Source organism: Zonotrichia leucophrys, chromosome 24 (assembly GCF_028769735.1).
Source record: "Zonotrichia leucophrys gambelii isolate GWCS_2022_RI chromosome 24, RI_Zleu_2.0, whole genome shotgun sequence".
NCBI classification, from domain to species: domain Eukaryota; kingdom Metazoa; phylum Chordata; class Aves; order Passeriformes; family Passerellidae; genus Zonotrichia; species Zonotrichia leucophrys.
This window is the reverse complement of record NC_088193.1, coordinates 4,038,922-4,064,560: the sequence shown is the minus strand read 5'-3', so window position 1 is coordinate 4,064,560 and position 25,639 is coordinate 4,038,922. Positions and strand designations below refer to the sequence as shown.

At 47.5% G+C, this 25,639-nt stretch overlaps 1 protein-coding gene across 1 annotated transcript in view; it reads left to right on the top strand.

The window, feature by feature from the left end:
* Positions 1 to 24,969, top strand: part of LOC135457357 (zonadhesin-like) — an 80,418-nt gene extending 55,449 nt beyond the window's left edge. Inside the window, exons 41-63 of the mRNA XM_064731876.1 lie at positions 272 to 436; positions 1,206 to 1,357; positions 2,546 to 2,714; positions 3,506 to 3,614; positions 4,413 to 4,558; positions 7,929 to 8,108; positions 8,764 to 8,814; positions 12,159 to 12,371; positions 13,782 to 13,927; positions 15,190 to 15,317; positions 16,495 to 16,627; positions 16,846 to 16,978; positions 17,417 to 17,569; positions 18,345 to 18,471; positions 18,930 to 19,144; positions 20,196 to 20,358; positions 20,485 to 20,567; positions 21,274 to 21,434; positions 22,139 to 22,277; positions 23,112 to 23,290; positions 23,381 to 23,459; positions 23,956 to 24,093; positions 24,818 to 24,969. Of these exons, the coding sequence (XP_064587946.1) occupies positions 272 to 436; positions 1,206 to 1,357; positions 2,546 to 2,714; positions 3,506 to 3,614; positions 4,413 to 4,558; positions 7,929 to 8,108; positions 8,764 to 8,814; positions 12,159 to 12,371; positions 13,782 to 13,927; positions 15,190 to 15,317; positions 16,495 to 16,627; positions 16,846 to 16,978; positions 17,417 to 17,569; positions 18,345 to 18,471; positions 18,930 to 19,144; positions 20,196 to 20,358; positions 20,485 to 20,567; positions 21,274 to 21,434; positions 22,139 to 22,277; positions 23,112 to 23,290; positions 23,381 to 23,459; positions 23,956 to 24,093; positions 24,818 to 24,861 (3,206 nt within the window). The 3' untranslated portion in view covers positions 24,862 to 24,969. The remainder of the gene's footprint in view (positions 1 to 271; positions 437 to 1,205; positions 1,358 to 2,545; positions 2,715 to 3,505; positions 3,615 to 4,412; positions 4,559 to 7,928; positions 8,109 to 8,763; positions 8,815 to 12,158; positions 12,372 to 13,781; positions 13,928 to 15,189; positions 15,318 to 16,494; positions 16,628 to 16,845; positions 16,979 to 17,416; positions 17,570 to 18,344; positions 18,472 to 18,929; positions 19,145 to 20,195; positions 20,359 to 20,484; positions 20,568 to 21,273; positions 21,435 to 22,138; positions 22,278 to 23,111; positions 23,291 to 23,380; positions 23,460 to 23,955; positions 24,094 to 24,817) is intronic.
* Positions 24,970 to 25,639: the final 670 nt, after the last annotated feature.

Below are 25,639 nucleotides of genomic sequence, written 5' to 3'. Positions count from 1 at the left end.
TGGAAAGAGGAGAGGCAGAATTCTTCCCGCAGGAAGCAGAGTGAGGGCAGCAGTTAGAGAGGAGATAAGTGAGCAAACAGCAGGTGAGGTCAGTGCTGGGAAAGAAAGGGATGGAGGCCAAGGGTTGATGGAGAAGGAAAGGTGACCAGCCCAGGCTATCAGCAGAGATAACCCAGGACAAGGATGGGTCTGGCCTCTCTCGGGAGCTCTCTCTGTTGGTGAGGTGGAGGAGCTGCTCTGGGTGGTGTTTGTCCCTCTCTGTGCCCCTCAGGGCCGTGCTCGGCCGGGTACTTCTGTCACGGAGGAGCCACCGACGCCACCCCCCGAGGGACAGCCGGCTTCCCCCTGAGCGGGCCCTGCCCTCCGGGGCACTACTGCCCCCAGGGAACCCCCTTCCCTGTGCCCTGCCCGGCTGGGACCCTCAACAACGCCACCGGTGAGTGCGACCTCCCCAGGGTTTGTCCTGTGGGGGCTTCATTGGTGACCACACTGCGCAGTGTGATCTCTCCATGGGTTTGTCCACCTCAGTGGTGACCACTCTGGTGATTGTGACTTCTTCCATGGGTTTGTCCTCTGGGGACTTCAGTGGTGACCACATGGGTTGAGTGTGACCTCTCCCATGGGTTTGTCCTCTATGGATTTCAGTAGTGACCACACTGGTGAGTGGGACTTCCCATGGGTTTGTCCACTTTAGTGGTGACCACGCTGGTGAGTGTGACCTCCCCATGGCCTTGTCCAGTGACCACACTGGTGAATGTGACTTCTCCCCCATGGGTTTGTCCTCTGGGGACTTCAGTGGTAACCACACGGGTTGGGTGTGACTTCTGCCATGGGTTTGTCCACTTCAGTGGTGACCACACTCCTGAGTGTGACCTCCCCTCTGGGTTTGTCCATTTCAATGGTGACCAGCTGCCCCTGAGGTCAATGGCCACACATTACCAGTGATGGCTGCTATGTTACCAGTGATGGTGGCCACACATTACCAGTGGTGGTGGCCACGTTACCAGTGATGGTGGCCACGTTACCGTGTTGGTGGCCACATTACCAGTGATGGTGGCCATGTGTTACCAGTGATGGTGGCCATGTGTTACCAGCGATGGTGGCCACATTACCAGTGGTGGTGGCCACATTACCAGTTCAAACAAGCGCTGCTGAAGCTGAGAGTGCTCTGGTGCTGTCCCAGCTGCCGTGTCTGTGTCCCTCAGGAGGTGGCTCCCAGGACAGCTGTGTGCCCTGCTCCCCTGGGGCATTCTGTGCCAGCGTGGGGCTGAGCTCTCCCACAGGACCCTGCTCTGAGGGCTTCTACTGCCCAGCCAACTTCAGCTCCGTCAGCCCCACGGCGTTCCTGTGCCCCAAGGTACTGCTCAGGGCTGGGCAGGGCTGGTTGGAGTCCAAAATGAGGGAATTCTCAGAACTTTGGGCCTGGAAGCCAAATCTTAGTATTAAACACAGGATTTGATCTGAGACCTTAGAGGAGGCTTCCAAACTTAGTGCTAGAAGTGAGAATGTGGATTTGTAAAGCAGAGACATGTTAAACTAAGTAAAAGTAAACAAGGAGTTTAGAATTATAGGTTTGTGTATCATAATGTGATTGGCTAAGAAAACTTACACTGTAGCATGAGTCCATAAGACAAAATATTTAAGGATTGGGTCAAAAACATAAATATCGTTGTTGGCAGTATTTTATTGGGCAATAAATCCTTAAAAGGTCTTGTAACTAAAGGTCTTGTGACCTTCTGAACCATGCAGTGAAGATGTGAGCCAAACTCACCCTTCCTGCCTATGTAGAAGATAAGAAAAATAAATTATCTAAACACTCAGAAGTCCCAGTTCTAACTCATTCAAAATTCCTTCAAAAATCCCCATACTCTGAGTGTCCCACAGTGGCAAAGGGTCACCCACAGCTGAGTGAAACATTGGTCATATGCACACTGAAGTTTGGGTGATTCTGGGAATTATACAGCCCCTAATTTTGACAGATATTTACTGGTTTTAGATATTTTGTGCTGTTAGATACTATTAGTAGATATCTCGAATAGAAAGTCAACAAGGTAGAGGCCCTGTGAGGGGTAATGATGCCTTAGGATTTCAGCTTTAATATTTTCCATCTATTTGTAACCCTGGAGTTCTTCAGTGTAGAACTCCAAACCCCACACACAGTGGGAGCTGCTGCTTCCCCATTTGGGGCAGACACAACAATTCCTCTCCAGGCCTGGCAGTCAAGGACACCTCACTGCCTCAGGGCCCAGAGATGGGAACAAAAGGGAGTTGGGGGCAGCAAACTTGGGGTCAATGACTTCATCAGCTGAAGCTGGAATTGGCAGATTCACCCCCAAAATGCAAATGGACCAAACTTATAAAAGTGTGAAACCTGTGACCCATCATCCATTTTTGGGTGGGTTTTGTCTGCCCTAAATGTACCTGAAGGCCCTTCAATAAACAGAACTGCTTTTTATTCCCTTAATTTTGCCTGGCCTCTGTTTTTAGGCAGCCCAAGAAGGTGCCACCCTCTCCATGCAATGCTGTCCCTTCTGTGTCCTGCCAGGGTCACTTCTGTGGGTCAGGCTCAGCCCTGCCCAGGCCGTGCCCAGCCGGGCAGTACCAGCCAGCCCCGGGCTCTGCCTCCTGCATCCCGTGCCACAGAGGATTCTACTGCCAGGAGAAGGTGGCAGGGGACCCCAGGCGCTGCCCACCTCATTCCTACTGCCCCCCAGGTACTCTGGCACCTCCTGTGGGAATTCACAAAATCAGAGGGCTTTGGGAAAGCTGCAAAAGGCAGGCCTCAGATACAGCAGAACTGTGAGTAGAGCTAAAGCAGCAGCCATGAGATTGGTCAGCAGAAAAATTATTTAAACTGTAGAAAAGCAAGGACAAATAGAACAATGGCCTGTGTATTAACGCTTGTCTAGAATAATTCTCTAAGCTACAGAAAAGTTTATCTAGCAAGATATTAGGAAGGTTAAAGCTTAATAATGGAGCTCTGTGTGTTGTGTTTTAAGGCTTACAAGCAGGTATTGCATTCAAAATAAGCATTGTTTAACCAAAGTTACCTGTGCTTATAGTGATTGGATAGAACTGCTGTCAATGTGCTTTTGCTTTGTGTGATTGGTCAAGAAGCTTATAAAGTAAGTTGTGACATTAAGTTTTCTGGCCTGCTGCCTGGGATGTGAGCTGATGGCATCTTCCCATTGTCATCATCATGTAATGAGACTGATGCTGAAAAATAAACAGCTCAAGGCACTTTTCACAGCAGCCCCATCTCATTTGTGTCTGTAAATAAACCCCCTTCCAGCATCACCTGCCAAGGGCTCAGGTGTCCTGTGCCTGCCTGTGACCCCAGAGATGGGCAATCCTGAGTGACTCCCCCAGCCCAGGTGGTGAGGAGGGGGCAATGAGCCAGAATGGCACAGAGGCCACCTGAGAGTCACTTGTTAGAGCTCAGGAGCCTTGTCACACACAGCACTCTTAATGAAGTTTATTTTTGTCTTTGTGCTCTCCCTTCTAGGGACACGAGTTCCTCTCACCTGTCCTGAGGGCACCTTCACTCCTGATAACGTGACTGGCCTCTGGAATGAGAGGGAATGCCTGCCTTGCCTCCCTGGCCACTACTGCAGGTTAGGGTTCTGTTCATCCTGGCATTTTTCCCTTCCTCTGGAGCAGTCTGACATCCTTGTTTTGTGCTGGGAAAGTTCTTCCCAGCTCCTCTCCTGCATTTCTCTCACTCAAAGTAAAGAAATACAAGTTTAGCTACAGAGTTGGGTACAGAGGCATTGGATCTGGGAATCCTGAAAGGCAAAAGCAGTCTGGCATCGTTGTTGTGGTACAAAGAAGCACCTGAAAGAGGTGTGGGTGGCATTTATTCTCTCCATTTTGAGTTTTCAAATTTATGAAATCATGGGAGTAATGCAGAAAGTCCAGCCCAGTGGAAAGTCACCCACAATTCCATCTGCAGCAGTGTGCCTTGTTCATGGAGTTTGAACTGGCTCACTTCAGTCATCTCTTGGAACCCTAGTTACTGAAAATACTGAGAATTTTGTGCTCACAAACACTAACCCTCAAGAGAAGACTACATTTAACCTGAAGCCATAGGAAGAGCTTCCAAAGTTGAATAATAGAACTAAAATGATGAGTGTATCATTTCAATAGAAGTGTGTAATATCACATAGTAGAAAACTTAAAATTTAAAGTTTTAGAATATAGCAATATATATAAAGCAAATTAGAAGTTTTAAAGCAGAAGCTAGTGCATCTACACGGTTTTTTAAGTGGAAAAATGTGTCTATATTCTCTCTCATATCAGAAGTTATTTTTCACTGCAAACATCACAGAATTCCCAGTCAATACTCTGTTTTTGCACCAAACAACCAGCAGCAGCTCAGAAGACACAAATCCTTGTTTTTCTCTCTGTTGCAGGCACGGCAAGCTGGAAGGGAAATGTGCTGCAGGATATTTCTGCCTGGCTGGGAGCCCTCAGGCTGCTCCCCAGGGCCTCCCCTTCTCCTGGCGCTTCCTGGCCGGCTGCCGCTGGGGCCAGCTGTGTGCAGGGCTGTGTCCTGCAGGTAGGGGAGGGTCTTGCTTTGAAAAGGTGTCTGCTACAGAAGGCAGAAACCCCCTGAGTTATAATTTTGAAATCAAGAAGCTCTCGGGAATAACAGTTCTTTACTAGGGAAGAAAATAATAATAATTTAATAAATAAAAAAATAAAATAAACAGGTGTGTGCAGGGCTGTGTCCTGCAGGTAGGGCAGGGTCTTGCTTTGAAAAGGTGTCTGCTAAGGAAGGCAGGAGCCCCCCTGAATTATAATTTTGAAATTAAGAAGCTCTCGGGAATAACAGTTCTTTACTAGGGAAGAAAATAATAAAAATTTAAAAAAATAAAAAAATAAAAAGAAATATAAATAAATAAATAAAATAAACAGGTGTGTACAGGGCTGTGTCCTGCAGGTAGGGGAGGGCCTTGCTTTGAAAAGGTGTCTGCTACGGAAGGCAGAAACCCCCTGAGTTATAATTTTGAAATCAAGAAGCTCTCAGGAATAACAGTTCTTTACTAGGGAAGAAAATAATAAAAATTTAAAAAAAATAAAATAAACAGGTCTGTGCAGGGCTGTGTCCTGCAGGTAGGGGAGGGCCTTGCTTTGAAAAGGTGTCTGCTAAAGAAGGCAGGAGCCCCCCCTGAATTATAATTTTGAAATCAAGAAGCTCTCGGGAATAACAGTTCTTTACTAGGGAAGAAAATAATAAAAATTTTAAAAAGAAAATAAAAAGAAATATAAATAAATAAATAAAATAAACAGGTGTGTGCAGGGCTGTGTCCTGCAGGTAGGGGAGGGTCTTGCTTTGAAAAGGACCCCTGAAAAGGGTCTGCTAAGGAAGGCAGGAGCCCCCCTGAATTATAATTTTGAAATTAAGAAGCTCTCAGGAATTACAGTTCTTTACCAGGGAAGAAAATAATAAAAATTTAAAAAATAAAAAAATGAAATAAACAGGTGTGTGCAGGGCTGTGTCCTGCAGGTAGGTGAGGGTCTTGCTTTGAAAAGGTGTCTGCTACGGAAGGCAGAAACCCCCTGAGTTATAATTTTGAAATCAAGAAGCTCTCAGGAATAACAGTTCTTTACTAGGGAAGAAAACAATAAAAATTTAAAAAAGAAAATAAAAATAAAAAGAAATATAAATAAAAAAATAAAATAAACAGGTGTGTGCAGGGCTGTGTCCTGCAAGTAGGTGAGGGTGTCTTGGTTTGAACAGCCAGGTGTCTGCTAAAGAAGGCAGGAGCCTCACCCAAAATGGAAAATGTAAACTCCCTCCCCCAAAATTATTGTAATTTTGTAATTAAAAGACTCACAGGCAAAGGTATGGGAAAAGGAATAGCAGTTTCTTATTAGGGAAGAAAATAATAATAATAATAATAATAAACAGAATAAACAGGTGTGTGCAAGGCTGTGTCCTGCAGGTAGGTGAGGGCCTTGGGAGCCCTCCTGAAATGGAAAATGCAAACCCTCTCCATCTGAATTATTATAATTTTGAAATTAAGGAGCTCTCAGGCAAAGATGTGGGAACAGGAATAACAGTTCTTTATTAGGGAAGAAAATAATCATAAAAAACCAAAATAAACAGGTGTGTGCAGGGCTGTGTCCTGCAGGTAGGTGAGTGTCTTGGTTTGAACAGACTGCTGAGGAAGGCAGGAGCCTCCACTGAAATGGAAAATGCAAACCCTCTCCCTTTGAATTATTATAATTTTGAAATTAAAGGGCTGCCACGCAAAGATATGGGAGCAGAAATAACAGTTCTTTACTAGGGAAGAAAAAAAAAAATAAAAAAGAGCAAAAATAGAAAACAACTCTGCCAGAGTCAGACCATTCCCTGCCCCCTGTGTGTCAGGGGGTGTCCCAGCCCCATCCATGGGGGCTCAGCCCTCCTGCAGTGCCAGCTGTGGCTCTGCTGCAGCAGGGATCCTGCACAAGGGGGGAGTTTTCCTCTGCAGCTCCAGGGCTGCTGCAGATGGGCCTGGGCTCCCTCTGGCCATGCAGGGCAGCAGAAAGCTGCTCCTCTGGCAATGCAGGGGGCAAAGGCTGCTGGGGTGTCCCAAAGCTCAGATTGGATCCAGGTAGGAATGCTTGGCTCCTCCCCTGGGCGGAGCATCTCCCCATGGGATGCTGGGATTGGATCAGCCATGCAGGGCAGCAGAAAGCTGCTCCTCTGGGAACGCAGGGAGAAAAAAGCCAAAAGGACACCTGGCTTCCCAACACCTGTAAAAATTCATTCCACAGCACCAGCAGACTGGCTGGGTTGTTTTTGCCACTGGAAGATTTTACATGTTTTACTTTTCTCTCTTTTCCACCCATTTTTAGGTCACTTCTGCCTGGAGGGCTCTGAGGTGCCCACCCCGTGCCCTGCCAACACTCTGAGGGCTCTCCCCGGGGCTGGCAGGAGGGAGGATTGCCTGCCCTGCCCTCCAGGCCGGTGGTGCAAAGCAGGTTTGGGTGATGGCAGCTGCTTTTTGGGACAGTTTTGTGTACCCCTGATTTCCCATTTTCCTCCATTCTGATGCCTCAGGTTTAGCTTTTCTATTTTTCACATTCTGTGCTGCTTTAGTGTGTGGGTCTGGGTTCACATCAGGGGATGGTGAGCTCTGTGCACAGAGCAGGGAGACAAAACAATTCCTGCTCCAGCTGGGCACCAAGGACAAATGATCCAAATCTCAGCCCAGGAGCACAAACCCCGTGGGCTGGAGAGAGAAAAACAAGCAGGGTGGGACTGCAGGGGCTAAAGCTGGAATGGGACAATGAACTGCAAGGTGCAAATGGAGCAGAACTGATCCAAGGGAGAGACCCCGGGAGCGCTCGTGCATTTTGGGACCATTTTGGTTCATCTTGGGTTCATTTTGGGACCATTTTGGTTCATGTTGGGTGCAGCCCTGGCTGGGCTCTTGTGCTGCCCAAGGTGCATCCATGGAGTTCTTTTAATAAACCCCTGTTTTAATAAATCCTCTGTCCAACCTTTGCTCTAGGGCAGCCTGCACAAGGCATCAATTCCAGCCCCTTTTCCCCCCATTTTTCCCAGTTTTCACCCATCCCAGACCCTTTTTATCCCATTTTTCCCAATCCCATCCCATTTCCCTTCATTCCAGACCCATTTTCCCAAATTTTCCCCCATTCTGACTCATTTTTCCCACATCCCATCCCATCCCATCCCCCTTTCCCCCCATTTTACCCAATCCCCTCCCATTTTCCACAATTCCCACCCCATTTTCCCCCATCCCAGAGCATGGCTTGGATGTCAGACATGGAATTGTGAGTGAAAAGAGGCAGTGACCTGTTCATGCAGTGACACCCCTGGGTGCCACCTGGCAGAGGAGGGGCTGGGATGACACAGAGCAGTGTCCCAGCGACACTGGGGACACTCCTTAAATCCTTTTTTTTCTGTTTTTTAGGGGATTCTGAGGCCCATCCGTGCCCTTTGGGCCATTACTGCTTCGGGAGCAATGGCAGTGCCCAGGGCAGTGTCCTGGCCCCTCAGGAGTGCCCTCCCCACACCTTCCGTGGGCACCTGGGGGCACGGAGCCTGGCAGAGTGCCAGCCCTGCCCTCCTGGGTACCACTGTCCCCTGCCAGGTGAGTGTGGGGCAAAGCCAGCCCTTTTCCCACCTCTGGGTGACAAAATTCCCTCCTTTTCCCTCCTCTGGATTACTAAATTCCATTCATTTCCCACTCCTCTGTGACAAAATTCCCTCCTTTTCCCTCTTATGGGTGCCAAAATTCCCTCCCTATCCCACTCCTCTGTGCCAAAATTCTTTCCCTTTCCCTCCTCTGAGTGACAAAATTCTCTCCCTTTCACTCCTCTAAGTGACAGAATTCCCTCCCTTTCAGTCCTCTGGGTGACAGAATTCCCTCCTTTTCCCACCTCTGGGTGACAAAATTCCTTCCCTTTCCCACCCCTGGGTGACAAAATTCTCTCCTTTCCCTTCTTCTGGGTTACAAAATCCCCTTCTTTTTTCCCCCTCTGGGTTACTAAATTCCATCCCTTTCCCACCTCTGGGTGACAAAATTCTTTCCCTTGCCCACTTCTGAGTGACAAAATTCCCCAGGATGAGCTCAGGGAAGGGAGGGAGAATTCCTGCTCACAGCGACCTAAGAGCCTTTCTCCAAATTTCCTCCTGGCCACTCAGTTTCTCTTTCTTCTCCTTCTTCTCCTTCTTCTCCTCCTCCTCCTCCTCCCTTTTCTTTCCTTTTCCTCTTCCTTTTCTCACTCCCTTCTCTTTCCCCACAGGCCTGACCAGCTTTGAGGATTACCCCTGTCCCCCTGGCTACTGGTGCCCTGGCAATGGGGACACTTTCCTGTGCCCAGCTGGCACTTCCAGGACCCAGCCTGGTGCCAAATCCTTGGAAGAGTGTGATCCCTGCCCTCCTGGATATCACTGCCCGGATCCAGCCCAGACTGGGCTCCCCAACACCCAGGGAATCCCTTGCAAACCCGGCTATGAGTGCCCAGCAGGTGACACCACCTTTGTTTGCCTTATTTCCTCATCTCCTGAGCCTAAATGAGGGATCAGCAGGGAATTTGTGGTATTTGCTGGGTCTTCAGGATGATGGAGGAACTGAGAATCTGACTCCATGTTCTTAGAAGGGTAATTTATCATTATATTATATTATACATTTTAAACATTATATATATTATATATATTATATATATTATATATATTATATATATTATATATATTATATATATTATATATTGTTATATAATATTATATTAGTTTCATTATAGATTATAATATAATGTAATATAAAAATATATAATGTATAATATATAATACACAATATCATAAAATAATAAATTACCCTTCTAAGAACATATATAATATATATTATATCTAATTTATATATCATATCATATCAATTATGCTAAACAAAAATTTTCTAAAGAATACAGAAAGGATACAGACAGAAGGCTTGACAAGAATGATTATGAAAACTCATGACTGCTTCCAGAATCCCAACACAGCTGGACTGTGATTGTTCATTAAGTCAAAACAATTCACATGAAACCAATCAAACAATGACCTGTTGGATAAACAATCTCCAGATCACGTTCCAAAGCAGCAAAACACAGGAGAAAAATTAGATAATTATTGTTTTCCTTTTTTTCTCTGAGGCTTCTCATCTTCCCAGGAGAAGAAATCTTGGCAAAGGGATTTTTCCAGAAAATGTGACAGTGACAGGAATTAGAGTGACTCTTATCCCAGGCCATGATCCCTCCCAGCCCTCCCTGATTTTTTTAACTGAGGCTGCCAAGGAAGTGGTCTGGGCTTGGAAAAGAAAGAGATATTTTCATGCAGAGCTGGGCATTGAGGTGCCAGCATGCCATGCTAAGTAATAAACTGGTTCCCAAGAGTTCTGTGCCCTTTTGGGAGCTGTAGAAAACACAGAGAGTTTATGGAAAAGCCTCCTTGTCACAGACATCTTTTATGGAAAATCCTTTCCTTAGGATTTTTCCTCCTGAGAAGCTGAGAGGCCTCAGGAACAAAATGCAAACAATGGTTATCTGCTGCTGTGGAATGCAACAGGTGCATCTGGGATTGGTCTCATGTGGTTGTTTCTAATTAATGGCCAATCACAGTCAGCTGGCTTGGACAGAGAGCTGAGCCACAAACCTTTGTTATCATTCTTTCCTATTCTATTCTTAGCCAGTCTTCTGATGAAATCCTTTCTTCTATTCTTTCAGTATAGTTTTAATGTAATATATATCATAAAATAATAAATGAAGCCTTCTGAAACATGGAGTCAGATCCTCATCTCTTCCCTCATCCTCAGACCCCTGTGAACACGGTCACACCTCCTTTCCTCCCAAACACAGATTTTCCCATTTGGGGGATGTCACACCAACGCCATTCCCATTTCTCCCCCAGGGTCAGTAAATCCCAAACCCTGCAGGCCTGGCTCGTACTGTGCTGCTGTGACAGGAGAGCCCCCCCTGTGTCCTGCTGGCTACCACTGCCCTGAGGGATCCTGGACTTTCAGCAGCCCCGAGCAGCTGTGAGTACCTGGGGCGTGGGGCTCCTGCAAACCCCAACACTGGGAATTGTGCCTGGGGTCCCACCTAAACCACATTCTTTGTGCATGCTGCAACAGCAAAGGGATTTTGTGGCTGCAGCCATGGATTTGGTGACTGGGATTTGGGTTTTGGGGACTGGGAGAGGGATTTTTAGTTTCTGCTCAGCTTGGAATTCTCAGGATTTCTGCTGGTCAGAGTGACCCTGAGATATGTACAAGTCTCTTTTCTCAGCCTGGCAGTCAAAGGAGTCAGGATTCCTCATCTGCGATTTTCAAGGTTGTTTATTATTTGTTATCTATAACATTCTTTCTCTGGCCTGCCAAGGTCTGTCCAGCAGGTCAGTCAGAGGCACACTGACCACCCTCAGGGTGGTGTTGTCCTTTATACTAAAAATTACCTGTACATTATTTACCATAACTCCCCAATACCTATCACCTATGTTAGACAGTGAGCTTCCATCTTAAACCAATCCAAAAGTGCCAACATCACCCAGAACATGGAGGCTAGGAAGCAGAAAGAAGGACAGGGCACGCCCAAGCTCCTCCATTTGGGACCACGAGCCCCCATTCTAAACCCCTAAAAATTTACTTTTCACCCCATGACAAACTAGTTATTATTCTGTTTAAGCTCTTTTGACCTGTAATTCTTCATATAAAGGTGGTCATTTGCTCCATGGGTCAAAATCAAAGTCACAGTTGCCTTGGGCTCTGAGCCCCCTGGCAGGGGCTGGAGCCCTCCAGGACAGCCAGAGAGATTTCCTGGCTTCTGGCATGGAGTCAGATAAGAACTGCTTTTAGTTTTGCCTTGTGTTTTCACTGATCATTAATTTTGTCATTTTTCCGTGGGTCAAAATCAAAGGCACATTGGGCTCTGTGCCAAGGTCTCTGAGCCACCAGGCAGGGGCTCGGGCACTCCAGAAGAGCCAGAGAGATGTCCTGGCTTCCAACATGGAATCAGATAATCACTTTTAGTTTTGCCTTTTGTTTTCACTGATCACTGAATGCTGGAATAATTTGCAGAAATTTTCTTCCTTTCCCTGCTCTGTTTTGATTACCAGGTGTGTGTTCCCATTCTACTGCCCCCCGGGCAGTGCCCATCCCGTGCCCTGCGCAGGAGGGCACATGGCCCTGAGCCTGCCTGGCCTGAGGGGCTCAGCTGAGAGATTCTGCAGGGTTTGTGCTGCAGGGACCTTCCGCAGCGAGCCCCTGGTCTCAGAGCCCTGCCAGCCCTGCCCAGCTGGCTTCACCTGCCCACCAGGTAAATTCAGCTGCCACGGGGGAGTGGGGCACGAAATAGCAGCTCAAATTGGGAGTTTTGAGCTCTGTGTGGGCAAAGCTCTCAGTGCTCTGCAGTTATAAAAGCCTGGTGTGGGCTGTCACGTGGGTTTGCCACTGGATTTAGCCAGTGGAAGAGCTGGGGGGAAGGAAAAACTGAGATTTATATTTAAATATGAATTAGACTGAAAAAAGCTGCTCTGTACATGTGTGGATTTCTATAGACTCGTGTCTATATATAGAGAGACGTGTGTAGATGGATCACTGGGACAAGCAGACGCTCTCTGCCTGTCTCCCAGCACTTTCTGGCGTCCCTAATGCCACCCCTTTCTGCAGGCAGTGACAGCTACCACCAGCAGCCTTGTCCCCGTGGCCACTACTGCCCTGCCCTGTCCCCTGCCCCGCTGCCCTGTCCCCCGGGCACCCACGGGAGCAGCAGCTCTGCCAAGCACCCCGGGGACTGCCAGGCCTGTCCTGCTGGCACCTTCAACCACCTCCCTGCCCAGCCTGCCTGCTTCCCCTGTGGCAGCTCCTCTTCCTCCCAGCCAGGTGAGTTTTTTGGTGTGGGAGTGGATTTTTCCCCTCTGGTGTTCCCTGGTGTGCCACAAGCCCTGGGATCCTCCTGGAGCTGGGGGTGCTGCCCGTGCCCAGCTGCTCTTCCCCTGTGCCACCCAGGAGGAGGATTCCAAATCCAAATCCACTCTTACACCCTTATCCAAGAGGATTTCTCTCCTTAAAGAAAAGGAGAGCTGAGCAGCTCTACTAATTCTTGCTCTATCATTGCTTTGAAAGCAGTAGTGTTACACCAAAATCACTTTAGCTGGGATTTGGGGAGATTGTGTTAAATCTAGGGGTGCTTTTGAGCCAAAATTGGGCACTGAGGGCATGATAAAGTGGGATAAGGCTGGATGGAAACTGGAAAAGTGAGGAGTGCTTATTCCTCACTTAGTGTATGTGCAGCACTGCCCCAGGGTTTCAAATCAGGTGGATTTGAGGCTGTTGGGGCACGAGAGAAGGGCTTGGCAGCCCTGCCTGGCTGGGTCCTTACCCCATCCAGGGCTTTCATCTCCAAATCAGTGGAGGGCTTGTCAGAACTCTGCTGCCAACGAGCAGCTGGGCCTTTCTGCATCTCTGGCTGAATGGGTGCTGCAGGAGATGCTCTCATGCTGTGTTGGTGCAGGCTGGCCCCACTGTTGGGGAAGATGAAACAGGAAAACCTTATCAATATAATTGCCTGGCAAAAGATTCTGAGAATATACAAACTATAAGCAAGATTGAAATGAAAGCAAGCTTTGAGATCCCTCAGTTACTGAACAACTGGAAAACAATGGTGTGGCTGCTGAAGGTGATCCCCTTTTGATGGAACAACACCCTCTGCTTGCAGACAGGCCCAAGGGTCAGAGCAGACCCTACAGCTTGGCAGAAGGGGCCCAAAGAGGAGTTTTTAGGGTTTAAAATGTAACACAGGATGGTAATGTAATGATTCTTATAGGCTGTATGTAAATGCTGTAGGATTTGTATCTTGTACTAGATTGGTTAGTGAGAATCAGAATATTCAACACAGAAGAAGATTTATTGTATTGCAATGGGAACCTCACTCTCTTATCATCTCATCCTCTCTCTCTCTCATCCTCTCTCCTCCTCTCTTCTCTCAGCCTGCTCTGAGCTGTGTTTGGCAGCTCCCAGCAGGGCCCTGCACCCAGGCCCTTTGCAATGAACCCCAAGTTCCAAGCCCTGGCTGCAGAGATCTCACATCTCCATCCACCCTGACCATCCTACAACCCAGCTGCCTGGCCTGTGGCTCAGCTCTGCCCTGGAAAAGGGGCACAGGCTCCAGCAGTGTCACTGAAATGAGCAGTGGGATTTGATAAAGAGTCCAGAGCACAGGAGCTGCTCCTTCCCAGCCAGCACGGTTGTTCCAGGCTGTATTCCCTCTCTAAATCCAACCTCCTCTCCCAGGTGCCACCAGCTGTACCTGCCATGGGCTCAACAGGGCTTTCCAGCAGTCAGATGCCTCCTGCATCTGCCGGGCAGGTTATGTTTACTATGATGAGAGAGGCAAGAAAGACTCTGACAGCAACAGCGACCAGGATTGCCGACCTCAGGTAAAATCAGTCTCCAAACCAAAATTGTTGTGTGATGTGCAGGAAAAGGGGAGTGTTCAGGCCTTAAGATAAGCCAAACAAATATTTCAGATGCTTTATTGGCCTTTTGTTGTAGGAGGTTTTCTTTTCCAGGATCTTGTGAGGTTAAATTTAAATTCCCAAGGGATGGAAGTAAAGGATCCTTCCATGCCAGGGCAGTGGGAACAGCACAGTGTTTCATGTGGATGACAGATCCAGGAACTTAAACCTCATTTAATATGAAGTTCTTCTTTAGAGCTGTCATGGGCAGGGAGACACTAAAACCAATCCCTTGTGAACCATGCAGTGAAGAGGCGAGCCAAACTCACCCTTCCTGCCCATGCAGAAGATAAGAAAAAGAAATCACATAATCTAAAAACTCAGAGGTCCCAGCTCTAACTCATTCAAAATTCCTTCAAAAATCCCCATAGTGTGTTTTCTTGATGGTTTCCTGGTTGGATTGCCTTTTTGTGGAATGTTGGGCTGCCTTTATGTGGAATGATGGACTGCCTTTATGTAGAATGTTGAGTTGCTTTTATGTGGAGTGTTGGATTGCCTTGATGATGTAGAATGTTGGATTGTCTTGATGGGGAATGTTAGATTGCCTTTACGTGGGATGCTGGATTGCCTTTATGTGAAATGTTGGATTGCCTTTATGTGGAGTGTTGGATTGCCCTTACATGGGACGTTGGGTTGCCTTTTTGTGGAATGTTGGATTGCCTTGATGTGGAATGTTGGGTATGTGGAATGTTGGATTGCCTTCACATGGAATGTTGGTTTGCCCTTACCTGAGATGTTGGATTGCCTTTATGTGGAATGTTGGGTTACCTTTACATGGAATGTTGGGTTGTGTTTGTGTGGAATGCTGGATTGCCTTTCTGTGGAGTGTTGGATTTCCTTTATGTGGAATGTTGGGTTGCCTTTACACAGAATATTGGTTTGCCCTTACCTGGAATGTTGGACTGCCTTTATGTGGAATGTTGGGTTACCTTTACATGGAATGCTGGATTGTCTTGTGTGGAATATTGGATTGCCTTTACGTGGAATGCTGGGTTGCCTTGATGTGAAATGTTAGATTGCCTTGATGTGAAATGTTGGGTTGCCTTGATGTGGAATGTTGGATTACCTTTACATGGAGGTCTGAAGCGCAGCAGTGGGGACAAGGAGAACCTTAGGGATGCTGCAGCTCAGCTGCGGCCTGGAAGCTGCAGCCCTGGGGCCCATGTGTGTGTGTTCCCCTGCAGGTGGACGAGCTGTGTGCCCCCGGGCAGGTCCGGCTGGCGTCCACGCGCCGCTGCGCCGCCCCCGAGCGCCACGACTGCGCCCCCGCCTGCGGGCCGGCCGGAGGGGAGCTCCACGCACAGCTGGGCATGTGAGTCACCACAGAGCCACACACAACTGCCACAGAGCCACCACAGAGCCACACAGAACTGCCACAGAGCCACCACAGAGCCACACAGAACTGCCACAGAGTCACCACAGACCAGCACAGAACCACCACAGAGCCACCACAGCAACCAAGAGCCACCACAGGAACACCACTACAGAGCCACCACAGAACTGCCACAGAGCCACCACGGCCACGCACAGCCACCACACAACAGAACCACAGAGCCACCAGAGCCACCACACAACCAGCACAGAAACACCACAGAGCCACCACAGAACCACCACACAGCCACCACAGAACCACCACAGAGCCACCACACAACCAGCACAAAACCACCACAGAGCCACCACAGAAACACCACACAACCACCACAGAACTGCCACAGAGCCACCACAGAACCACTACACAACCACCACAGAACCACCACACAAACATCACAGAGCCACCACAGAAACACCACAACCACACAGAACCACCACAACAGGCCACCACACACCACACAAACACCAGTGAGGGACTTCACCATCACTGAGTCCAACCCAGCACTGTGTCTTGGTTTAGGGCAAATCTGGGAGGAAACATTTAAAGGTTTTTTTTTTTTTTTCTAGAAAGCAAGGAAAGAAGGAAAAAGTTTTTCTTTTCCTTACTAGGAAAAGAAAAAGCACAGACTAGGGATTTTCTCTGCTTCAGTGTCATAGTTTGATATGGGAGGAATTTAGGGAAGTGATGCAAAAGCTTTTTGTGTAACTGACAGTCTATTGAACCACTGGCACCTTCAGTGTGGGGAAGAGAGTGTTAAAGGGTCACACCCCATGTACTTCTCCTTTTTCTACCAGGCTTTTAAATCTGGTGAGTGGTCATAATCATACTACCACCCATTCATCAGCATTGTTGGAACTGAATTGGGAATGGTTGTGTGCTCTGCACATGGTGCTGGAGTGGTCACTCGCTGCTAAACAAGAGCAGCTGCAGCTGGGGGTGTCACATTTTGGCCTTGAAGGGCAGGCATGGTGTTGATGAGATGTACAGGGAGTTTGCTCCATCCTTTTTTCTGAATACAGAGTAGGATCATCCACTCTGTGGGCTGTGACACACTGGGGGTCTGTTTTAGCTCTTTGCTGAGGGATCAGGACTGACCAAGGATTTGTCCCTTTTTCAGATGTCACTGCAAGCAGTACGTCTCTGCTGAGGAGCTCTGTGACCAGCTGTGCCTGCTGAGAGCCCCACGCATCTCCCTGGCCTTTGGCACCCACCGGGAGCTGCTGCTGAGGGTGGGCGAGGGCCAAGTGAGGGTAGGTGTGGAGGGAGGGATTGCTGTCTAAATGTGCACGTCTGGGAGAGCCCAGAAATCACCACGGGGTGAAGGAACTCCTCCAGGGGAGGTTAAGCTTGCTGCATTACAGAGAAACAACAATTCCTGAATTACAGAGGAAAAACTCCTTTTACAGCTGCACTGAAAGCTGACCACAAACCAGGGTTGATTAAATTGAGTTCTCTCTGCTTCTCACAGGAGGTTTCAAATGTTCTGGGCCCTGATGAGCACCTGCAGAGCAGCCAAAGGGTGCATTTGGTTCTGTTCAGCCCCCAGGGAGTGCTGGGTTTCATTGTCTCCAGCACAGCAGTTCTGGATGCATTTCTCATGGGTAAGGCTTGAGAGAGAACCCAAATTCCAGCACACCAAGCCATCCATTTCCTCCCATGGTGGCACAGCCACTGGACAGTGGCACAGCCATTTCCTCCCATGTTGGCATGGAGGAAATTCATTATTAGATGCTCCAGACTATTTAGAAAACAGGGAAATTCTTGCTCTGTCTGGGAGTAAGCAGTGGGGAATTCACTGGCTGCGTGGGTAACTCCCTGGGAAGGGCTCAGATAGAGATTGCAGGATTTTGGATTTCCAAGGAATTAGAAGGAAACTCCACTTAGAGGAAAATCTGTCAGCAGGTGCATGGATTTGGCTTTGTGAGCTGAAACTGCCCGCAGATACAAAATAAATAATTCTCCCTTGCCGAGGGTTGGGTGTTATCACATGCTGCTCACTTTGCAGGGTTCATTCTGTTTTTTTCTCTTGCCTGTGGCAGGAGATTTTTCCTCAGATCAGCTGCTGCAGAAAGGGCCCAGAGCCCAGAGGAGCTCCCCCAGAGAGAGCCAGGCCTTGCCCCTCATCCCTAACCCAGTGGTGTGTCTGGAAGCAGGGGACACGATCCTCTTCCAGCTCAGCATCAATTCCCAGGGTGAGTCTGGCTGGGGCTGAGCACATTTGTGGGTCCAGACCTGTTCAGAGCAGTGGTTCCACACTGGGCACCCTGCATGGATCCATCCTGGGCAGCCTGCATGGATCCATCCCTGCTCCTCCTGTCTCCCAGAACTGCAGTATGATCTCTGCCAGGGCCTTACCTGCAGGTTTTCAATTTTTGACTGAATTTCTATAGAGTGAGATAAAATTGATCCTGTGTTATACAGCTGTGGTGGTGTTCACAGGGGTCTCAGGAGGAGGGAAGAGATGAGGATCTGACTCCATATTTAAAAGGCTTGGTTTATTATTTTATGATATATATTATATTCAAACTGTACTAAAAGAATAGAAGAAAGGATTTCATCAGAAGGCTAGCAAGAATAGAAAAGAAAGAATGATAACAAAGGCTTGTGCCTCAGACAGAGAGTCCGAGCCAGCTGACTGTGATTGGCCATTAATTAAAAACAACCACATGAGACCAATCCCAGATGCACCTGTTGCATTCCACAGCAGCAGATAACCATTGTTTACATTTTGTTCCTGAGGCCTCCCAGCTTCTCAGGAGAAAAAAATCTGAAGGAAGCGATTTTTCATCAAACATGTCTGTGACAGACAGCACAAATCTTTGTGGGGCAGTAATTAAACTCAATTAAATGAGCTGACTATAGAAATGAGCTGCTGTAAAAGCAGTTCCACAGCTCTTTGCCAGCCCAGTGCCAGCTTTCCCAGCTGAGGTGGCTCAGAGCTGCTGTCCCTGTGCTGCCCCATCCCAGAGCGTGCCTCCAGCCATTACCCCGTGTACCAGAAGCAGCATCTCTACAACAACAACCCCGGCTGGGATTTCGGACCCTTCCGAAGGCTGGACCACCTGATCCAGGAGACCCAGCTCAACATCTCCTGGTAATACCTGCTGTGGGCAACCTGAGAGTGAGTTTTTGACAGAATCAGCAGGTCTTGGGAGTGAAAACACCAAATTTTGCTGTGTTCAACCATCTTCACAGATGGAGCCTGAAGGAGGCTTGGATCAGCTCCCTGGTCAGAGAGAGAAGCTAGATAAGATTTCCCAGAATCAGCCTGGGAAGCTTTAGGGAGAGAAAGAATTCTGAACAATCTGCACCTGCTGTTTTGTAATAAGCTGTTTTGTCCATAAGGTTGTTTACCAAAGGGTGGTTTCTTAATTAGCCTATGGTGTTTTAATTAAAGGACCAATCAGGTCCACCTCTAGTGAAGCAGAGTATAAAATCAATGGGTTTATTAATAAAGGGGAATTAGCCTTGTGTGAATGTCTTGAGAGTTTATGTCATTTATTATCCAGACCTGACCAGTTGTGGTAACCCTTCCTCACTTCTCCCTTCCAGGTTTGCCCATGTGTTCCTGGAGCCTGGCACATTTGTTTTCAGGGACAGCTCCGTTCAGGAACGCTTCCTGATTGTGACAGTGAAGGAGGCCAGCGTGAGCTGTGACCCCAGGGACGCCTCCTTCCAGCCCTCCTCCCTGTTCCAGCTGGCCAGACACGGCATTTTGAAGCAGCAGCATCATCTGAACCTGGCTCCCAACTGGGCTGCTATCACAGGTCCAGCCAAAGCTCTGAGATACCTTCAACCTCCATCCTCACCCATCACCTTTCTTGTCCTTTTTAAGTTGTTTAAACAAGAATTTTCTTTGGAAGTGCCACCAAAACACTGCTCTGTCAGCTTTAATTCCTTGCTGCTGAGGAGCTTCCCAAATTTCATTTCTGTCTGGCCAAGGGCCTGCCTGTGCAGGAGCTGAGCTGGGGACAGAGGGAAGGAGCAGTCGTGCTCGTCCCCATGCCCTGTTTGAAGAGTTCAGGTAACCCAGGCCTTTGTTTTCCTTGGCTGGGAAGCAGAAAATGACAGTGTATTTCCATGATAAACCCAGCTGAAATGAAATCCATCATTCCCAAGCTGACTGAAAGCTAAACACGAGGTCAGGTAAGGTCTGTGCTCCAAGGCAGGTGTGGGTGTGAGAGCTGTGCACGCACCAATCCTTCAGGGGGAGGCCAGGAAACAACAGAAATGAAAGTGTGGTGTGCAAGCATGATCCTGACTCTATAAAATATATATTGTTTATATTTATAGTCATATTTATATTTATCATTATATTCCTATTTATATTATATTTAGGTTTGCATTTATATTTTACATACTATATTATCTAATTATATATAATATATAATATATATAAAGCATATAATATATATAAAGCATATAATGCAGATAAAGCATAATATAATATAATATAATATGTACACATTTTAATATATTTTATATTTTTTAATATATTTAATCTATACAATATATAGATATACATATAAATACACTCAGTAATATATATTATATACTATATACTATATAATATATAATATATAATATATAATATATAATATATATTATATACTATATACTATATAATATATAATATAGATATAATAATATATATTTTCTCTATAAAATTTATAAACTGGATCCTTCAGTCCTGAAAACACCTCCTAATCCACCTGCCCCAGCTTCTCCCAGAAGAAGCAGAAGTGAAATGAGTAGAGAATGGTGCTGAATATTATTTTTGTGTTTCTCACTTCTTGCCCTCCCTCCTGTGTTCCTCAGCAATCCTTTTCATCCTGGGCTTCCTCGTGCTGGTGCTCACCACCCTGGCCATCGTGTTCCAGCCTGCTGGCCCCAAAATCAGCCCCCTGAAGGGCTGGAAGCCACGCTGGAGGAGCCTGGGGGAGCCACACATCCCACCAGAGTACATCCTCCTTAAGGACAGGTAAACACCAGCCTCTGCAGGCTCCTACAAAAAATCTACCCAAGAAACCCATCCTCTGCTTGAGCTGGGGTCTGATCTTCCTGAGAAAAATGAGATGTTCTTCATGTTCTTTGCCATTTTCCCCAGTGTAGAGTTCTATGAGATGCTTGGTCCGCGTGGATCTGGAGAAGATGCTGGCTCTGGAGAGAAGGGAGCAGTGCCCGGTGCAGGTGAAGGGCTGGGCCAGCCCCAGGTGTTCTCCCATTGGTTTTTTCCCCACTTCCTCCCCATTTTCTTCTCTCAGGTGCAATATTTTGACACCTGCTGACCCAGCATGTCCTGCACTCTCAGGAGGCTCCACAGGCACTTTGCTGTTTGCACTTCCACAGGCACACACACTTCCACCTGGGTTTATTCCAGGGATTTAACCCCTGTCATGGGGATGGGTTGGAGATTTTTCCCTCAAGAGTTGAGAGAGTGAATCCCCAGCCTTGACAAGCCCTTTAAAACAGCAGCGAGTTCAGGTGACAGGTGAAGAAAATAAAGATTTACAAGTGTTTTCCTTGGCTTCGTTTGCTGGTTATTCTGTTCCCTGGAGGCACGGGACTCCTCCTTTGCTTTCTGGGAATGAGTGGGAATTTCGGGACGCTGACAGGGAGCAGAGCCCAGCAGATGGCAGCAGGTGTTGATGCTGGGACAGCTCCGGAGCAGCTCTGCCAGCATGCCGGCAGATTTCTGGACAATTTAGGAGCTGATAGTAACGCTCTGTCATCCTCCCCCTCGCTGGGGAACGAGACCTTCTCTCACATCTCCTGCCTCATCCTCCTCCCTCACAGAACACAAAATTCCCCTGGCCAGGCAACGAATTGTAGGGGAAATAAACTGAAATAACCTCATTTGCAGTGTTTGAGCGTGATCCTTTCCCTGGTGTTTCAGAGCACAGCTTCACCCCCAGGCTCCTGGAGGATTTCAGTGTCCGGACCCTCTATGACAAGCTGGAGGATCAGAATTTGCACTTGGCCTCTCAGCTGGCAAAGCACAGGATGGACGTGCTGGTGTTCCACAGGGGGATCAGCCAGAGGATCCAGAGCCTCATGGTCAGTGGGGAGAGGCATTCGAGGGAAGGGAGCCTTGGAACCATGAAAATCTTAAGATAAATTGTTGCCTGAAGGGAAAGTTCATCCAAGGCTGGGTATTACTCCTTTCAGTAGTTTACTTTGGTATAAAATAAATTTTTTATATGGTTTTATTGATGCCTCAGGTTTAGCTTTTATACTTTTCAGATTCTGTGCTGCTTTAGTGTGTGGGTCTGGGTTCACATCAGGGGATGGTGAGCTCTGTGCACAGAGCAGGGAGACAAAACAATTCCTGCTCCAGCTGGGCACCAAGGACAAATGATCCAAATCTCAGCCCAGAGCACAAACCCGTGGTGATGAGAGAGAAAAACAAGCAGGGTGGGACTGCCTGGGCTAAAGCTGGAATGGGACAATGAACTGCAAGGTGCAAATGGAGCAGAACTGATCCCAGGGAGAGACCCCGGGAGCGCTCGTGCATTTTGGGGCCATTTTGGGTCATCTTGGGTTCATTTTGGGACCATTTTGGTTCACCTTGGGTGCAGCCCTGGCTGGGCTCTTGTGCTGCCCAAGGTGCATCCATTGAGGCCTTTTAATAAATTCCTACTTTATTCTTCAACTTTCTCTAGCCACTGTTCTAACTCAGCCTGCTCAAGGCATCATTATTGAGGGGCTGAATGTGGATTTTGGGGTTTGCAGAATATAACACTGCTGCTTTCTGTGAACAGGACATGGTGCAAGCTGTGGACTGGGAAGCCCTGAAAACCTCCAGGCAGGGGATTTGTGGGCAGGAAGCTGCAGAGCAGAGCTGGGCAGCAGTGGGTGCTGAGCTGAAGGATGGGCAGTGGAACAACAACTCCCAGCCAGGTGAGAGGAGCAGGGTGCAGAGCCAGGGACGGGTGCAGCGTGAGGGCAGCAGCAGCACAGAAAGGAAAAGGCTAAAAAAGACCTGACTCATCCACATGAGAGAGCCCAAAAATTGTTCTGTACAAGCTGACAGGCTGTCTGCACCTGGGCTCAGTGAGAGGAGAGGTCTGGCAGCTCAGGGAAGGGTGTAATGCCTCAGGTTTTAGATTTTCTGTTTTTCAGGTTCTGTGGTGCTTTAGTGGTCTGGGTTCATATCAGAGGATGGTGAGCTCTGTGCACAGAGCAGGGAGACAAAAAATTCCTGCTCCAGCTGGGCACCAAGGACAAATGATCCAAATCTCAGCCCAGGAGCACAAACCCCGTGGGCTGGAGAGAGAAAAACAAGCAGGGTGGGACTGCTTGTTAAAAAGCTAAAGCTGAAATTGGATGCAAATGAACCCAAGATGCAAATGGAGCAGAACTTGTAAAAGTGAGAGACCTCATGACCTCGTGTTCATTTTGGCACCATTTTGGTTCATCTTGGGTTCATTTTGGGACCATTTTGGTTCCTCTTTGGTGCAGTCCTGGCTGGGCTCTTGTGCTGCCCAAGGTGTGTCCATGGAGGCTTTCTAATAAATCCCTGCTTTATTCTGTAACTCTGCTCAGCCTCTGTTCTAGGCCAGCCTTCTCAAGGCATCAGGGGAGCACGGAGTAATTTGGAAATGTTGTACAAAATGAGGCATCCTGAGAAATTTCCAAATAAAGGCTCCTGCTCTTGGTGCTGTTCTGGATTTAATCATGGTTTTCCAGGTGGTTCTAGGGAATCCCACTGAAATTTTGTGTTGGGTTCCTAAGGTTCCCCATGGCAAGAGGTGACAGAGTTGATGAGAGCTGTGGAAGCTCTGCTTGGGAGCCCTCCTGAGAGGAGCAGAGCTGCAAATCCAGGGCAGGAGCCCAAGGTCCCAGCAGAGGCTGCAGTGGGAGCTGTGCCCCCCCTGCCCAGCCTGGCCACTGAGAAGAAACCACAAGGGCAGGTGAGCTGCAGGTGTCTGGGTTTGGGCCATCTCTCACCTTCCTGGGAGTTTTTCTATTTCTTTAACTTCTGATTCCTTTTTATCCCACAGGATCCTGAGCTGGCTCAGCTCTGGGAGCTGTTCAGCAGGAAAGATTCTTTTTCCAGCCTGCCTGGGCATGAAGAGCGTGGTAAGGGCAGTGCCCCAGCTGTGAGGTGCTTTCAGGAGCTGATTCTGTGCTAGGAGGGTAAAAGGGGGTGTCCATGTTTGCTAACACAGCAAATGCAGATTTACTTTTCTCCATTTATTCTATTTTTACTTTCACATAATTTATTTTTGCTGAGGTGCCAGCTCAGGGCAGCCACTTCTGCCTCCTCTATCATCTGTAGAGAGAGGTCAAGGAGTTTCCATCCTTTTACATCCTTCTCTGCAGGAGAGAAGTCAAGGAATTTCCATCTCTACAGACCCTTCACACCTTTATATTACTTAATATACCTTAATGACCACCTGTAGGGAAGAGTCTGCATGTCATTATAATAATTAAATGCTAATTTGAGGAGGCCAGGCAGATTCTACACCATCATTTGTGATCCTCTCAACATTCCCTCTGCCCAGGACAACATTTCCTTCTTGCAGCCATGAGGAGCTTCTTCCTTTAGGCTTAAAAATGCCCCAATTGGTTGCAGGTTCAGATCTCCCCTTGGCTTATCTGACTGAGCTGGAGGTGGAGGGTCTGGTGGCAGCTCCCCCCCTTGCCAAGAACCTGTGTGAGATCAAGAAAGCTTTGGTGAATCTGCATCAACCCTCAGCCCTTGGCAATTCAGGTAATTCAGCTGGTTTTTGTTCATGGGTGCTGGTTTAGAGCAGTAAATAAAGTGTGATGGTGTTTACAAGGGTCTGAGGGTGAGGGAAGAGATGAGGATCTGACTCCATGTTTCAGAAGGCTTGATTTATTATTTTAAGATATATACTATATTAAAACTATACTAAAAGAATAGAAGCAAGGATTTCATCAGAAGAATAGAAAAAGAAGGAATAGATAACAAAGGCTTGTGGCTCGGACTCTCTGTCTGAGCCAGCTGACTGTGATTGGCCATTAATTAGAAACAACCACATGAGACCAATCACAGATGCACCTGTTGCATTCCACAGCAGCAGATAACCATTGTTTGCATTTTGTTCCTGAGGCCTCCCAGCTTCTCAGGAGGAAAAATCCTAAGGAAAGGATTTTCCATAAAAGATGTCTGTGACAATAAAGCAGGAGTTAAATTAAGCAGGATTTCTTCTGAGCTGAACATTTTCCTCCAGCAGCTGCTGAATTTTTCATGCTGTGACACTCAGAGTTTGAAATTAATAACAGTGCGAGGTTGGTGTAATTATGGGAGCATCATTTGCATTATTTTGAAATTCAGATGCAGAGAGTTTGCAAAGGCCTGAAGCTGATCCTGCAGGTCCTGTCCTGGGTTATTCCCTTGGATTTGGCTGCAGTGATGACTGTGGGTATCCACTGAATTTCTAATCTACTTTTATTCTGAATTTCTCTATCAGACAGCAAACACCAAGCCAGCCTGGGGAGCTCAGGCCTCTTCTGATGGATGCCTGGGATGGAGCCCTGCAGCTGGGATAAAGAGGAGCTGCACTCTCAGAGCAGGGACAGGAGCAGGAGGATTTCATGTTCTGCACAGTAAAACAGCCACCAGCTCATTCCTGGAGGAGCTGAGCTTATCCTGGGCCATGGATGAGGTTGGGCTGGGGAGGGAGGGAGGGTCTGGGACAGAGCAGCTTTACCTGAGTATCAGAACAGACACAAATTTAATTAAGGATGTGTTTGGTCAAATATGTGATGATGAATCCATATTCTTTTTGCTTAACCTTGACATATTTTCATATTTGCTGTGGATTATCAGTAATTTGTAGGCTGGAGAAGGAGGGTGAAGTTCTTGGTGTCGCTGATTTTGTGTTTTTTGTTGTTAAGCCAATAAAAAAATAAACAGAAGAGCACATGTGGCATCAGAGTCTCGTTTTACCAACGTGTTCTGTGCAACCTCTCTGATGTGAAGGATATTTGTGAGTTTTCCAAGCATTTTAGAGCCATCCTTTTAAGGCTTGCCCAGCACCCCTACATGGCCTGTGCATGTCTTAAATACACTCAGTTCTGCTGGCAGAGACCTCAAAGGTCTCTACAAATCTGATTTTCCTGAGCAAAGATACACTGAAACTATTCCTGCAGGGAGAGCTGCTGGTGTCCAGTGCTGTGAGCCTGATTTTAATGTTTTACTATCCCTCCTGCCATTCTGCAGGTCACTGTGGTTGCCTGTTGGGGAATGTGGCATTGAAAAAACCCATCCTTTCTTTATTTTTTAGGTTTTC